Here is a 14,763-nt window from a genome sequence, read left to right on the forward strand (position 1 = left end):
GCCGTCGTATCGGACTAGCAAGATGGGAGGGATTGATGTAAGAGGCAATGTGATTGCTCTTGGTCACGAAGGAGACATGGTCAAGTTTATTCAAATTGATCTTGAGAGCACACCAGTAGCAATGGGATATATAAGGAAAGTATAATGGGATGTAGTTGGTTTTTTATTCAAATAATTGTTCGCTTGCTCCATTCGATGGTGAAACTCTACATTTTGCCAGCTACGCATGGAAGGCTTATCACAAGCTCTGTCAACATCTATTTGTTGTTGAATTTCTCATGGTTCACATACTAACGACTTAAATACTTCCAAGCCTCCAACGGAGACGCTCCAGTGCAATACATCATATTTTTCATCATGCTCGGCCCAGATGCTGCTATCACCGCTCTATACTAACATTTTACACGCAACTACACAAAATGGTTTACTGTTATTCAAAGCTCAACGATTCCATGACTTGCTATGGCTAGTATATCACCGTCATATACTTTGAACATTTAAAAATTAAAGTAGTACTCTATTGTCGATCGGCACCCTTGCCACACTCAGTGTTGTCAAAACCACTAGGCCATACTTGTCGATGAGATGTGTGCAAGTTGAGTTTGAGCCCGGCTGTCACTTTCCCAGCCTCATCGAAAGAGTATTGAACAAAAGATCCAGAGTTTATCGGTTTCTGCCAGCCGACTGTTGCACTACCACCAGAGTCCGGTATCGTGTAGTAGTGGAATTCCATGTCGTCGGGGTAATCCTCAAACAAGATGGCTTCGAAATGAAAGATGCCTTCTTCGTTTCTTTTTCCAATAACCCACTCAAAATTGACTTGACGGCCATATAGACCTTGAAACACTTCATAGACAATGGTGTGATCTTTGGTTCGATCAAGATAGAAGTCATCCCAGTATGGTAAGAGAGACCAAGGTGGGATGATGGAAGACTTGAGTGGTTCGTTTCCAGCAGCTCCGGATGCGCCATTGTCGCTAGGAATTGAAAGAACACCATTAATGCTGACAATTATAGTAGTACCACTTGATCTATTCGGAGCCCAAGGCAAGCTGACCTCAAAATAGTCGTTGTTATGGTCAAGACCGTCATCAAAGACAGGCGTTGGGCTAGCCAAAACTACTGTTGTCAAGGGGGTAATGCTGTCGCAGCTAGTTGTAGTTGTCATGTCAGCAGTGGTAGTGGTTGGCTCAGCTGTGGTGGTTTCAGCCTCAGTAGTGGATATCTCAGCTGAAGTAGAAGTTGAATATGACGGAAAGGGTGCAGTTGGTTCCGTTGATACTTCTGTGGTTGATGGCTCTGCTGTTGGCGACTCTGTGGACAAGGTCTCAGTTGATGCAATGTCCGTTGTAGACGCGGATAGAAGGTATGTAGATGATGCATCCAGACTTGATGGTAATTCGACAGAGAACGTAGAGTCAATGGTCTCGGTGTCTATGGAACTCCCTTCGGATAAAGTGCTGGAAAGAGATGACTCAATGGGTTCTGTAGATGCCACGGAAGATGAAGTAGGTAAATAAAAAGAAGGCTCTATGGATGACGAGTCCAAAGTGGCTGTAGAGACGACATTGTCGAATGAGTGTATTGTTGTTATAGTTGTAGAGGACGAAACCGTGGATAATGACAGCGCAGTGGATACGGAAGTACCTCCGACATCTATCGAAGACGATAATTCGGAGACGGAGGACGGAAGCACTGTGGTGGTCGAATCGGGGATCAGAGACACTCGGGTCGACTCAATGCTGGCAGAGCTTGACATCTCGAGCCCGATGATGCGTCCGTTTTGACATTGCTCGACTGGCAAAAGTTAGTTGGGCCTGCTATTACGAAGGGTTGACTTACCTTGATAGGCGCGTAGTATGATGGGGATACAACCTGATGGATTCGACCCAAATATCATAAACACTTGACCACTGTCGGGATCCTGACAAAATTCAGCCTCACCATCAGGCAAGGCTGTGTTGGCAAATACAAGGTTCCCAGCTACACTTGCGAAGTCCCTGGTAATAGCTCCGTCTGGTGGGTCTTCTTGGCCGATTAATTCTTTGAAGGACTCGCCATTGTAGTAGACAGGCTTTCCATCATCCAAGAGCTGACCTCCAGCCAGTGTAAATGTAGCGGCATTTGTGCAAATTCTGACATTGGAGGTGTTTCCGTTGCCGACAAACCCCCCCTTGGCTCTCTTTTCAAGGCCTCGCCTTTCATTACTGACCCTTGGAGATATAAGAAAGATCACATTCTGGCCAGATACAGCTTCGGAGCTAGTAGCAGAAACTTCGGCCGAGGTTTGTGTAGCGATAGTGGACTCGGTTACTGTTGGTTCTAACTCTTCCTCGTCGGTCGGAATAGGAAGAGCAGACGAGAAAGATGAATCGATCGCAATGGTGGATTCACTGGCAATTTCAGATACTTCAGTAAGCGAATCGAGGGCTGATTCGAGTATGGAAGATGGTTCAACGATGCCCTGAAATGTTGATGGAAACACAGAAGTTGATCGATTCGTGAAATACGTCGGAAGTATTCCACGCTGAGTTGACGGCAACGCTGGTGCTATGGGAATAGCTCCTTCAGTAGTCTCTGCCCCAACGGCGACAACGTAGGATGAGAGATATGTGTAGCACCACACTCCATCAACAAGTTCAGGTTCTCCGATGGGTTCCAGGGCGATCGCCGTGCCAACAAAGGCGAGAAGTAGCTGCCACTTCATAGCTACAATGTAGGTTTTTGCAAATATTGAGAAGATGAAGTGAATGGGAGACCTCAACAATCCATCTAGTGCAACATCAAGGGGGGATCACTCTTAAATCTAGAGAAACTAAGTCGTGGATTGGGCCAGAATTTCCAAACGTTGCCAGGGGTCAGTGGCTGATTGATTGAGGCATGCATGTTTCAACACAAACTGAAGCCACCAACAGATTAAAACCAGGGATAGACTCAAGCGACCAACGGTTCCTTGTGATGGCAATCACCGATCATTGGTGTGTAAACAAGTTGTCTCTAACTTTTGTTCAATTTCTACAGTTCGATCAGCCAGTATATCACGCACTTTCTTTTAGTGCTTGACACAATGAAGTTCAAATTGACAAGAAGGTTGAAGCCAAGTTGAGTCCTGGTCGGCGAACCAGAAACTCGACCGCAGGGGCTATGGACGCAAGGGAGAGCCTCAATTCCAGCTCACACTTTCCCCTACGGATGGCTGCTAAAGTGGCTGGCTGGACCCGGTTCTCGCTCGGACTATCAGGACATGTCTTACATTCGCCTGTGAGTTTAGATTGGCCCTAATGAGATGTTGTCTTACAGCCTGTACAATATGAAGGGGCGTAATTTATCGGGCTTCTTATTCCTCGCCCTATCTTTCGATGTAGTCTATATCATGGCTTCTCCGGTAAAAGAGCTGTGGATTAGACTAGACCGTTGAACGCCTCCGCCAATGAAGGCAGAGAATTATGAGAGGATTGGGCGAGTATTCCTGTATTCTAGCTACACATTGATGACAATATGATTAGAAGTTATCGATATAATAGAACGCTAATATAATGAATAAAAAGGCGAATCGACTTGTAGAACAAAATTGTGCCATTCAACTCCCGATTCTGCTACATGAATTGTAATAGTGGCGTTTTGCCAGCAGCTAACTATAACTTGCATGCTATTGGCCATATATATCCTAGTAGCACTGCCACGATTGGCGACAGTGCTAAACTAGCGTCGGCGTTTCTGCTGTAGCTTACTAAAAACTAGAATGCACACAACTGCGCCTTCTTTTGTGAGGAACTGAATAAACACATATTGTACTCTAGGCATCCGCTTACCATATATGGCCATCATCACCGTCCAGACGCAAGAAATCTGCAGTTGTATAATCCTCTGATGATTCTAATGTTTGACCATCTCTCAACTGAACACCGATCAATTTGCGATTATGAACTCGCAACTCTGTAAAGTCTGTACCAAGCTCAATATCGAGGAGCTCGTTTCTGAACAGGGTTTCGCCTTACACAGCAATCTTGCAAGACTCCACGAGTCTTCAGCTATTTGTCAGCTGTGCAGTCATGCCATCAAGTGGATCTCAACAGGCAACATCGAATTGAACCGTTTCGACGACAATATCGAGTATCTCACTAGCCTGCAGGCTCGCGTCTTCTATTGGCGTCATGTCCACAACAAACAGGGCCTAACCATAGTCGTCTCGCAAGTAGGCTCTCAAATCCCGAACAAAGGCGAGGAATTTTCTTGGCTTTTGATGAGAACATTGGACGGAGATCCTGCGGAGAGATTGGGAGCCAAGACTGCACGGCTGATACCCGAGACCACTTGTAGTTCGGAGTCTACCATCCAAGGACTAAAGTGGTTGAAGAAATGCTTAATTAGCAAAGACTGTTTCGAACAATGTACACATGCTGCCGATCATGAACTTGAACAAGGCCTTGCAGAGACACATGGTCTTAATGGCTTACTGCATTCAGCTGCGTCCGACAGGTCGTTTGAGCAGAAAGAGGATCAACGGATACAATTATGCAGAGACATCCATACTCTCTACCAGAAACGAAACTTTCCGCAAGATAGAAATGCCACCAACGAAGAACGCGCAGCCAGGCTAGTCGAAGTGGTTAATACAGGATCAACCATCAACCTCAGACTAGTCGATGATACAAACCAGTGCACGCCCTACATTGCACTGAGTTACAGATGGGGTAGTTTGGACGCAGTTTGGCAAACAACAACGAATAACTTGGAGTCGCGCCTATCAGGCTTCTCTATCGATGACCTCCCAAGGACATTATCGGATTCAGTCAAGCTGACTCGCGATCTCGGTTTCAAATGGATCTGGATTGATAGCCTCTGCATCGTGCAAGATGACACGGATGATTGGGCTAGAGAAGCTCTCAAGATGGCCACCACTTACCAAAACGCCATTGTCACCATTGCCGCGGACTCCAGCCCAAACGCCAAGGAAGGGCTGCACAACAGCAAGTCGACATCCATGTTCAACACTGAAGACAGTATTAAAATCCGTAACAAGCTTGCCACTGGCGAAGAAAGCTCAGTTTACCTATTTCCCAACCAAAAGACAAGAATCGACGAATCGATCACCAACTTACGAGATATGGGCGATCTTCTCGGTCACTGTTCACTGCGAGACCGAGGCTGGACCATGCAAGAGCGTATTCTTTCACCGCGCATCATCCATTATGCTTCTGATCAACTTTATTGGGAGTGCTACCACGGAATCCAGGAAAGTGAGGATGAACTCCTCTGGATGAGTCGCGGCTTGACCATTCCAAAGATAGCGCATTGTGTCAGGTTAGCGAAGGATGCTGAGCAAAAGAAAAAACAGTTGAAGAAACTACTTCGGTACTGGTATGTTCATTTAGTAGGAGGAGATTACTCACATCGCTCGTTGACATACGGCGAGGACAAGCTCGTTGCTATTGGCGGCGTAGCTAAAGCTCTCGACAGCATCGACCCGATGGGCTACATGGTCGGTCACTGGGGAGATGATGATGATGAGCTTGTCAAAAGTCTCTGTTGGAAACGCGGCGGCCCTGGTCAGAAAGCTCCCAAGTACCGTGCACCTTCTTGGTCTTGGGCCAGCCAAGATTCAGTCGTTGACTTCGGAAGTTACAGCCTTGTTGGGATGGACGATGATAAGATTGTAGCTGAGCCTGTTGCATGGCAAGCTTCAGCTCCAGATGGGACTTTCTTTGGGCGATGTACCAACGCCTACATCCAGATTAAAGCAAAGTTCGCGCGTGGAACAGTCTTTCCAAATTGCGGTCACGACTTTAGTAATTACCATCAAGCAGAATTCGGCGCCGGATACAGTGTTGATCCTCCAAAGGAGAGGTGTGCATTTCTCATGCTTGAGGGTGGAGAGACATCTGATCTTGTCTGGCTGGATGAAAGTCAAGTTATGCAAGATCCAGTGCGGGAGGGTATTGATGTCAAGGTTGTGATGCTCTCTGAGATTCAACCCGAAGGTGAAGATCCATATCCAGGGGCTTGTTTGATCTGCACTCTGGATGAGAGGTATCACTTGACTAGGATTGGGTTTACCGAGAGTGTCAAGCCGTGGAAGGAAGGGCTAGGGAGAGAGGCTCCTTCGGTTATTGGGCCAAAGCTTTGCGATAAGAACGCTATGGAGCTGATCATTATCTAAGTTGAGATCAGAGTATCACGAGGTATGCACACATGTTGCTCTCGCTTCTCGAACTCTAAGCTCTCACCGCCATGGCTTCAGCCCTAACATTTGAACCAAGTCAGACTCAGCCACAATTCGTTTACAGTCTGGAAATAAACGCATTTCAAGACACGAGAACCACGGTGATGGTAACAATTAGCTCTTGGGAGCCTCACATTGTCTACTCTAGAAGTTAAACAAAAACGCCTCTATATGAGAACAAAACGCTTGACCAAACACAATGATCTTTCCGAAACTCAAACTGGCAGATTTTCCTGACTCTCCGACTTGCCCTTCATTTTGCGGTATTCTGCGCGACCCATCGAGTAAAGGCGCGTCGAGCCATATAATTGTGTGGTGATCCAAAGCGAGAATACAACTGGGGTGATGATCTTCCACGCAATACCCCACTGCGCCCAAGAGTTGTGTAGGAGATATATCGTAACGATGGTTTCTGTGAAGGCTGCCACAACCGCCCAAATGCAGCATCCAAATGCCATACGAGACAAGAATGTAGGATTGTCACGTTTTACGCGCCAAAGAATCATGGAAATGAAGATGGGTATCTCTACTACCACGTCGAAAGTACCTAGGAGACATATGTTAGTGATAGGCCATTTAAAAGGGAAAAGGCGGACAAATTTACGTACCCCAGACCATGCACATGTAAAATTCTAGTGTCGCTTCGTGATTCTTTTTCGTATTCGCGAAAAGACTCAACGCCATCTGCGAAATAACGAGTAACCCGGTATGATGCGCAATGCTGATATAGCTCGCAAACTTGGTACGAAAGCACATCTCAAAGAGATAGTACGCACAGTAAACTTGCGTCGCGACCAACAGGTGATCACCAACCGTGATCCTACCACCTTTTACCAAAGGCTCAGTGAGAACGGCTTTGCCAACCAGAAAGTCCATCATAGTATATCCAGTAGATATTAAGATGGAGATGAGGATAAATGCGCCGATGTGGAAATAAGTAAACGAGCGGCGACGTCGCTCATCGCCGTGGAATTCGAGGGCTGGGTAGATTCTCTTGTATATGCGTGGGAGAATCCATCGTTCGAGACAATTAGCGATGAGGGCTACGCATATGATGCTGCATGCGAGGATGAGAGAGCCGTGGGGAAGGAGAGGTGAGATGGGGTTGTTCTCCAAGGTTTGGATCTTGGGATGAGGTTGGTGGTCTACTCTTGTCATGATGACGGTAATGAATGATAGTATAGCGACAAAGGAGAAATGTGAAAGAGAGTGAAGGTGCTGGATGATATGAAAACTCCAAAGCTTGAAGAGGAAGTTTATGTATCATATTTACAGTTGTCGAATGGAGCCCAGAGTTTGGCATCTATTACCTTATTCCTGTGGCTGGCATACAACGTAACGTATAGCATAAAATCACAATTACAAACTACAAAAATGTTCAATGTTACAATTCATTCCAGCCTTGCCAATGTCAGAATACGAGCGAGTCAGATAATTCTCGGTTGAATGGCAGACAGCCAAGTTTTAGTGCGGGTGTCATCCCGAATGGAACTCTCCGGGATTGGGCGCACCGTAGATCAACTCGCCCAATTCCCATTTGGTGCGTGTACGTCAGTGGCTCAACCGTAAATAATAAGGGGTCTAAAGTCTGGAACAATCTGGGGAAATTTGACGAGATCCTTTGAAAGAGGCGGAGCAATTAAGAGATCCACTGACATCTGTACCTAGAGGGTTCCACTCGACGATGCCGTTTTCCGGGCTTCATCACCACGTTACGTGGCTTTTTTTTGTTCTGATGTTGTTACGGTTTATCGGCACAATGTGGTTCTTTTGATGAATGGGGTTACTATTTTTAAAAGTGGCTGACTCTACTGAGTTAGTCTTCGCATTCGGGTCCGGCGTAAGCGAATATGCAGGCAACATTACAGACGTTTAAAAGCCACCGATTGTTTATTTTGTAACTAGATCTATTTTACTCAATGGTCTTGCCAATTAACAGTTTTATTGTGTTAGTGACGATATCGCCATGGATTGTTACTCAAATTATCAACGCTATGTATTTAAAGTTAATATTCATTCGCCGTACCCAAAGACATGGCATGTCTGGCTACATGGTAGGCAGTAACATCACCAATTCTCCAAAAAAAGATCATCAGTGATATAGAGACGCCAATGAGGCAGAACTTAGAGATGCAAAAAGAAAGTTGACAAGACTGGGATTCGAACCCAGGCCCCTTTCGAGACTGCGAATCGTTACTAGTTCGAATCGAACCTGAACACAGCGCCTTAGACCGCTCGGCCATCTTGCCTTAGGATAAGGTTTGAGCTTTGGATTTACGATTATAGTGATCGCACTGCTGTTGTGCTATTGGGAAAACACTATCATGAGCATCTCTTTTCGTTTTGGCGAGATGATAAATTCGCCAAGAAATAGTGGCCACGTGGATGGGGAAGGTATTATCCCAGCACTATAGCTTCTGTCTAGCACTAATCACTTTACTTACTATCATCCAAATCAGGCCGGATAGGTTCCAGGGCTATCTTGAAACATAGATGTATATAGCCATGTGTCCAGCTAAGTATAACTCCCGGTAACGCCCGGCGCTTGTAGCTTACTATTTTCCGAGTCCAAGCAGTGACCCGTTCTGCAAGCCCATGCATACTTTGCGCTACGATGGAAACCACCAGTGTCTTGATTGTCCTCATCAATCCTCTCATGGTAGAACAGCTGCATCAGCTGAGTCTTACTCCACAGCAGAAGATCAGGCCAACTGCTGCGTATCACTACCGCGTTTCCGAGTCACTGTGGGATCAACATGTGGGAGTTTTGTTTATTTTTTATTCCTGTATTCTGTAGCTATACCATACTTGGAAGCTTCGCAGAACCCTCTTCATTTCCTTGATGATAATTCTACTTGTTGCTAGCAGTGTGCCAGATAGGATCACCACCCTCATTGTACAACACAACGTTACCGTCATCCTGCACCACAAGAGTTGTAGACTTGTTGCCCTTGCCGGCAGCAGTGTCTGTGTGCCAGATGGCATGTCCAGTACCAGAGTTGTCGCTGTGAAAGTTTGTTAGTCACCATTCTGCACCGAAATATGTTGCATGACTTACTAAATGACTAGGTTGCCATCTTCTTGCATCTTGATTCCGTGAACTTGCCAGTTCTGTTCGGGGGTGTTCTGCCAGGCGCATTCTTCGCCATGGTAGACAGCGACCTTGCCATCGTCTTGCATGCGGAACTCTGTCTCGCCGTCATCGCTCCAGATGCTGTTTCCAACGAGGAGCCAGTCGCCGTTGTTAAGTCTGCCCATTTTGATTGTGTAGAGGTAATGTTTTTGGTAAAGTCTTGTAATGATAGAGTTGAAAGATGATGATGGAGTTAAGATTTTCGAGAGATAGGTGACTCTTTTATACTTGAACGCAGGTGACTTGGTCTATTGAAGAAGATGCTGACTTGAACCAATAATTGTTGTACATACATCATGTTGTCCGCTTTGACCTACATCACAACCCCTCTTCTGTGTTACGCAGTGGCATTCCAATGGGGCCATTCATCTCAATTGTGGTTACTCGCGCAGAAGCACTGAGACACGGCATAGGATGTGCAATGATAAGCTACAACCCTGTTGGTCTACGAGAGACGATCAAAGGTCCCACTGCGGGAGGATCCAATTGCCGAGTCTGGTGTTGTGCATCATGGCTTCAATTATTCGGGTTTCTGTCAGGTACGGCAATGATTGTTGTTACTCTGATTCAGGAACCATTGTCCAATGGTCAATGGAGGACAACTGACCGCCAAATTCCTATCCAGTATGGATGTTACTGTCTCAGCTACGTAGACGATACACCAGCACCTCGTTCCAGAATGGTTGGACAAGAAAAACCCCTCTCGAGTCTTGGTACAGAAGTTATTCAAAATTTGCTCGGCCATTGGACAACCAGAGTGCTGTTATTGACGCAATATTTGCTAGAAACATCCATTTTTTAATGATTGTGGTTAGATCATCGGCAAGTAAGCAGCTGAAGCAGATCTACTGCGGAAATGAGGGGCAGCAAGATAAAGGCTGGAATCAAGCATCCACTGAAAGTCGCTCATCATTTTCACAAGGCTGTATGTCTCAGCTCCAGCCAACAATCTTTCGACCAGCTAGCCACAGGTCTCAGTAAGCTGCGTCATGGTGACAGACCGCCATGACCTTCAGCCCTGAGTTGGGACGATGTCAATGCGCGCTCGATGCAGGTCGATGAAGTTAGTATCTATTACGTGTTTGCATAATCCATGAGAGAGTTACAAGTAACTTTTGAAGTTGCGTAGGACAAACAAAAACTGATTGGCGGGCATGGATAGTGGTTAGACGCTGTTGAGTACTGGATGAAAAACGCGAGCGCGGCGCGACTCATTCCAGTCAGTGAACAGGGGTTAAGAGCATGATGTCATGGCTTAGAAAGTGACCGAGGTACCACTCTCAACGCGTATCCTTTCGGATAATCAGATTAACAGAGACGCAAAAGAACTAGATATACAGATAAATAATTAGTGTTTCGACAAGTATAGAGGGATATACAGAGAGTAGCATGCTTATGTCTCTACTAAGAATGAGTTTTGAAAGATGTTTATTTACTTGAGATCCATGACTATAGTGAGAGGTAAGATTACTATTGCTGTCGATGGAACCTACATCTAATTTGATTATCTTCATTTAAGAAAAGATATAAGACAATCATCATCACTAAAATGGGAACTGATTAAATATAAAACTGCTAGCGATTCTTATTAAATAAATTGCCGTCTGACTTTGTTATTATTTAACATTAGAACACTAGAGTCTATATTCCTACATCGTCTGTATTCTTTTATATAGGGTAGTCCCACCACAAACCCTCCGTCTCGGCTGTAGACACTAAAAATAGAGGTTTCTAGCCGAGGATGTCCCCATTGAATCCAAGTCTAAAAAAAAACATGCGGTTTATGTGGATCGAACACATGACCTTCAGATATCAATTAATGATGATTGAAGTTTGGCTTCAGTCTGACGCTCTCCCAACTGAGCTAAACCCGCTTGTTGTTTTGCAGCTTTCCAACTAACTATATGAGCACAATCGACACTGTGAGCAAGCTGTCTCGTTGCAACCAGAACACCAATGGAACCTCGCTAGATAGTAGCGATTGGCCAAGAGAACAATTGACGATGATGCCGGAGTCATCGGTGCAACAAGATTGGTTCGACCCCGCAGACTCTCGGCATTCTGGTGATCTTAGTAGGCAAACGGCCTTTGACCCCGCAATATTCTCATTCCTCGGCATTCCTCTCCAAGGGTGCGGTAGTTCGGAGACGACAGGGATTGATAGCATTTTAAGTTGATGGACTTCCCGATGTATCGGATACATTATAGTAGCCTTGCTCAATTCAATAATCAGTTTTCTCTACCTTGATATTTCTTTCTAGACTTTCAGATACTCTGCTTCGACATCAATTTGAGAACGGGACACACCATGGAGAGCCATCACCGAGCTGCCGTCGTGACGGTAAGCCACCCCGTGCTCCCGGTCGCGCACAAGAACTAACAACCTGTAGCGCTCTGAGACAGGCTTCAAATTCCAGGTCCAAGATGTCCCAGTCCCCAAGCCACAACCATGGGAAATTCTCATTAAACTGTCAGCTACTGGCGTTTGCGGTACAGACATGGCCCTCGCGGGTGGCTACCTAGGCCCATGTCGCGACATACTCGGCCACGAAGGAGTAGGTCGCGTCGTTCAAATTGGCTCTGGTGTAGATCCATCCACCGTCAAAGTGGGCGATCGCGTTGGGGTTGCTTGGGTACGAGATGTCTGCGGACAATGTTCCTGCTGTCGCCAACCCGGCGGTGAAGTCCGTTGCTTAGAGCAGCAAAACTCGGGACGGAAGTGGGACGGTACATTCGCTGAGCATTGCCTTGTTCCCAGTAGGTATGTTCTGGCTCTTCCAGACGACCAAGACCTACCAGACGAATTTGTGGCGCCCATACTATGTGGAGGCGTCACTGCATACAAGGCCTTGAAAGCCTGCGAAGCCACGCCGGGAGAATGGATTGCTATAGTCGGTGCAGGTGGTGGAGTAGGTGGTCTTGGAATACAGTATGCCAAAGCTATGGGGTACCGAGTGGCAACAGTTGACGTTGGACCCGCAGAGGAATTCTGTATGAGGATGGGCGCTGACGCATACTTCGACGGGTCAAGTCCTGATACACCAGCAAAGTTGAAGAAGTTGACTCCCAATGAAGCCGGTGCGAAAGCAGTCATCGTCACAGCAGGATCAGGCAGGGCGTATCAAAATGCCCTTGATCTTATTGCTGTCTTTGGTACTCTCGTTTGCGTCGGGATACCACCTCCGGATCAAGCAATGAGCCTGCATCCTCTGACTCTTATAGATCGAGGGATCAAGCTACTTGGAACGTTGGTAGGAACAAGGACCGAAACGCTCGAGGCTCTGGAGTTTGTGCGAAGAGGTGTTGTCAAGCCTATCGTCCAGTCGATTAGTTTCGATGAGATGGAAGACCTAGCAGAGAAATTCTCTACAGTATGTATCTGTTCCTCTTGCTATATGATGAAAGTGGCTGACTTTTACAGACATCTGGAAAACTGGTTATCCAGTTCCCACTGCCTTAGGACCACGGACAGGAGATACCGCTAATTGGCAAAACGTGAATAATTGGCAAAAACATCCATACACCGGCGGGGATTCGCTGGTCGTACCTTACGCTTTTATGCCTAAACTAGCTTGCAAGGTTTACTTCACTGGACCGCTCCATACAAGCCAATAAATAGGGTTTATTTGCCAAATGTGTAGAGCCAGGGTCGCTGTATTAATAATCATCTTTGAATGTGGAACGCGCGCCCTCGAACTACACTGCGATAATCGGAGGGACGCTAGCATTTAATTCACGCCCATTTCTTTTGAGTAGCATGACAGTCCAACACTCTTAATGTCGACTACCACTGTAACTGCACAAGCCAATCTACGGCGCGAGGCTAGCATCGAGCTCGCCTCCAGCAATGGGGACGGATTACCTGATAGAACCTACGATTCTGTGTACACAAGGTTCAGCAATGTTCAGAAGAGTTCCATGACAGCGTTCATCGCCTTTGGTGGCTTGATGGCTTCAATGTCAACGACCAGCATCCTCGCAGCTGTGCCAGAAGTTGCAGAGAGCTTCCACACTACTCCAACTGCTATCAACATAAGCAATGCAGTGTACCTGGTGTTCGTTGGACTCTCGTGCTGTTTTTGGGGTCCTTGGGCAGATGTATTCGGACGCAAGTCGGTAAGCCATGTTCCAATGTCACAGATATTGTTGATTTTAACCGTCCATGATCATAGGCCTATGTTGGAAGTACAACGTTACTACTGGCATTTTCAATAGGCACGGCTCTATCGCGAACTTTAACAGCCTTTTTCGTGTTCCGAGCTTTAACTGCTTGTCAAGTAACAGCGCTCTTAATTGTAGGGCCAAGTTGTATCTCAGATATTTACCATCCAGTTTGTCACCATTGTCAAACATGATATCCGTTCTAATTGAAAACAGGTACAGCGTGGAGCCTCTCTCGGCTGGTTTGCAGGTGGCTGCATGCTAGGTCCGGCTTTTGGGCCTCTGGTAAGTGGTGTCATTGTCACCTATACGTCCTGGCGCATCATCTTCTGGCTCCAAGCGGGCCTCGCTGGCATTGGCCTGGTACAGGCCATCTTTATCCTGCATGAAACCCTACAGCAGCTCCGATATAAGGAACTGCGGGGAAAAGGATTGTATTATGGGATGGTTAAACTATGGGAGTGGTCTAATCCCTGGACTGTGTTCAAGTTATTTGGACAGAAGAACTTATTCTGTGTAGTATGTTGCCCGTCTCTCCATAATTGATTACGTAGGCTCACAGTGTTAGTGTTTGGCCTCTGCAACTACAGCATGGAATATGTATTCTCTGCTCACACCTATCCGATTCGTCCTCAATCCAAGATTGGGCTTAACAAGCCCTCTTCAATCGGGGCTACTCTATTTGGCCCCTGGTGCCGGGTATCTTCTCGGCACACAAATAGGGGGTCGCTTGGCTGATCGAGTCGTCAAGTCATGGATGATTAGAAGAGGTTTTAGACTGCAAGAGGATCGTCTCCGTGCCGGTATGCTTACACTTGGAGTAATCCTACCTGGAACAACTCTACTCTATGGTTGGTCTGTAGAGCGCAGCATTGGCGGCGTGGCTCTCCCAGGTATCTGTATGTTCATACAAGGTTTTGCTCAGACCTGTGCTTTTCCTAGCATGAATGCATACATCCTAGATATTATGCAACACCAGAGTGGAAAGGCATCTGGTAAGTCTCGTTTTAAACCCTGGGTATGAGGCATCCTGCTTACTCTTTGAAGCTAGTCATTACCTCATGCGTTATATCTTTTCTGCTGTAGCGACTGCGTCCTGCTTGCCCTTAATAGAGGCAGTTGGAGTTGGGTGGACGGTAACAGTCTCTTCTGCTATGGTTTGGATGGGTTCAGGGCTTATACTGCTCACTATTATGAAAGGAGAACGATGGAGAACTGTATAAGTAGTAGAAAGCTAGACCAAGTT

General features: G+C 46.3%; 6 protein-coding genes and 2 non-coding genes across 8 annotated transcripts; 3 read left to right on the top strand and 5 right to left on the bottom strand.

The window, feature by feature from the left end:
- Positions 1 to 517: 517 nt before the first annotated feature.
- On the bottom strand, positions 518 to 2,707 carry EDB82DRAFT_481651 (uncharacterized protein; the record flags this gene model as incomplete). Its single annotated transcript, XM_025725871.1, has 2 exons — positions 518 to 1,797; positions 1,843 to 2,707. The coding sequence occupies 2 exons, from the start codon at positions 2,705 to 2,707 to the stop codon at positions 518 to 520; spliced, it is 2,145 nt and encodes a 714-aa protein (XP_025594427.1).
- A 2,164-nt stretch (positions 2,708 to 4,871) lies between these two features.
- Positions 4,872 to 6,357, top strand: EDB82DRAFT_518409 (uncharacterized protein). The gene has a single exon (XM_025725872.2). The coding sequence runs from the start codon at positions 4,892 to 4,894 to the stop codon at positions 6,158 to 6,160; it is 1,269 nt and encodes a 422-aa protein (XP_025594428.2). The 5' UTR covers positions 4,872 to 4,891; the 3' UTR covers positions 6,161 to 6,357.
- An 81-nt stretch (positions 6,358 to 6,438) lies between these two features.
- Positions 6,439 to 7,439, bottom strand: EDB82DRAFT_542353 (uncharacterized protein; the record flags this gene model as incomplete). The annotated part of the gene is made up of 2 exons (XM_025725873.2): positions 6,832 to 7,439; positions 6,439 to 6,770 (listed from the first exon to the last, which is right to left on the bottom strand). Exons 1-2 carry the CDS (start codon positions 7,379 to 7,381, stop codon positions 6,439 to 6,441), a joined length of 882 nt encoding a protein of 293 aa, XP_025594429.1. The 5' UTR covers positions 7,382 to 7,439.
- Positions 7,440 to 8,368: 929 nt separating this feature from the next.
- Positions 8,369 to 8,472, bottom strand: EDB82DRAFT_t280. Its single transcript has one exon. It is a non-coding gene; the product is annotated as a tRNA-Leu (tRNA).
- Positions 8,473 to 8,953: 481 nt separating this feature from the next.
- EDB82DRAFT_542354 (bulb-type lectin domain-containing protein) lies at positions 8,954 to 9,618 on the bottom strand. The gene is made up of 2 exons (XM_025725874.2): positions 9,282 to 9,618; positions 8,954 to 9,228 (listed from the first exon to the last, which is right to left on the bottom strand). The coding sequence occupies exons 1-2, from the start codon at positions 9,479 to 9,481 to the stop codon at positions 9,075 to 9,077; spliced, it is 354 nt and encodes a 117-aa protein (XP_025594430.1). The 5' UTR covers positions 9,482 to 9,618; the 3' UTR covers positions 8,954 to 9,074.
- Positions 9,619 to 11,131: 1,513 nt separating this feature from the next.
- Positions 11,132 to 11,230, bottom strand: EDB82DRAFT_t279. Its single transcript has one exon. It is a non-coding gene; the product is annotated as a tRNA-Phe (tRNA).
- A 30-nt stretch (positions 11,231 to 11,260) lies between these two features.
- On the top strand, positions 11,261 to 12,816 carry EDB82DRAFT_481654 (chaperonin 10-like protein; the record flags this gene model as incomplete). Its single annotated transcript, XM_025725875.2, has 4 exons — positions 11,261 to 11,429; positions 11,618 to 11,697; positions 11,747 to 12,727; positions 12,778 to 12,816. 4 exons carry the CDS (start codon positions 11,261 to 11,263, stop codon positions 12,814 to 12,816), a joined length of 1,269 nt encoding a protein of 422 aa, XP_025594431.2.
- A 253-nt stretch (positions 12,817 to 13,069) lies between these two features.
- Positions 13,070 to 14,755, top strand: EDB82DRAFT_356788 (major facilitator superfamily domain-containing protein). The gene is made up of 5 exons (XM_065607548.1): positions 13,070 to 13,472; positions 13,529 to 13,687; positions 13,734 to 14,036; positions 14,086 to 14,512; positions 14,565 to 14,755. The coding sequence occupies exons 1-5, from the start codon at positions 13,134 to 13,136 to the stop codon at positions 14,738 to 14,740; spliced, it is 1,404 nt and encodes a 467-aa protein (XP_065463624.1). The 5' UTR covers positions 13,070 to 13,133; the 3' UTR covers positions 14,741 to 14,755.
- Positions 14,756 to 14,763: the final 8 nt, after the last annotated feature.

The sequence above is a fragment of the Fusarium venenatum genome (genome assembly GCF_020744135.1).
Source record: "Fusarium venenatum strain MPI-CAGE-CH-0201 chromosome Unknown EDB82scaffold_4, whole genome shotgun sequence".
NCBI lineage: Eukaryota > Fungi > Ascomycota > Sordariomycetes > Hypocreales > Nectriaceae > Fusarium > Fusarium venenatum.

Coding starts and splice junctions, on each gene's coding strand:
- EDB82DRAFT_518409 (XM_025725872.2), top strand. CDS start 4,892: ATGGCCACCACTTACCAAAACGCCATTGTCACCATTGCCGCGGACTCC.
- EDB82DRAFT_542354 (XM_025725874.2), bottom strand. CDS start 9,481: ATGGGCAGACTTAACAACGGCGACTGGCTCCTCGTTGGAAACAGCATC. Junction 9,229..9,281: donor GATGGCAACCTAGTCATTTA/GTAAGTCATGCA, acceptor AAACTTTCACAG/CGACAACTCTGGTACTGGAC.
- EDB82DRAFT_356788 (XM_065607548.1), top strand. CDS start 13,134: ATGTCGACTACCACTGTAACTGCACAAGCCAATCTACGGCGCGAGGCT. Junction 13,688..13,733: donor TCTCAGATATTTACCATCCA/GTTTGTCACCAT, acceptor AATTGAAAACAG/GTACAGCGTGGAGCCTCTCT. Junction 14,513..14,564: donor CCAGAGTGGAAAGGCATCTG/GTAAGTCTCGTT, acceptor TACTCTTTGAAG/CTAGTCATTACCTCATGCGT.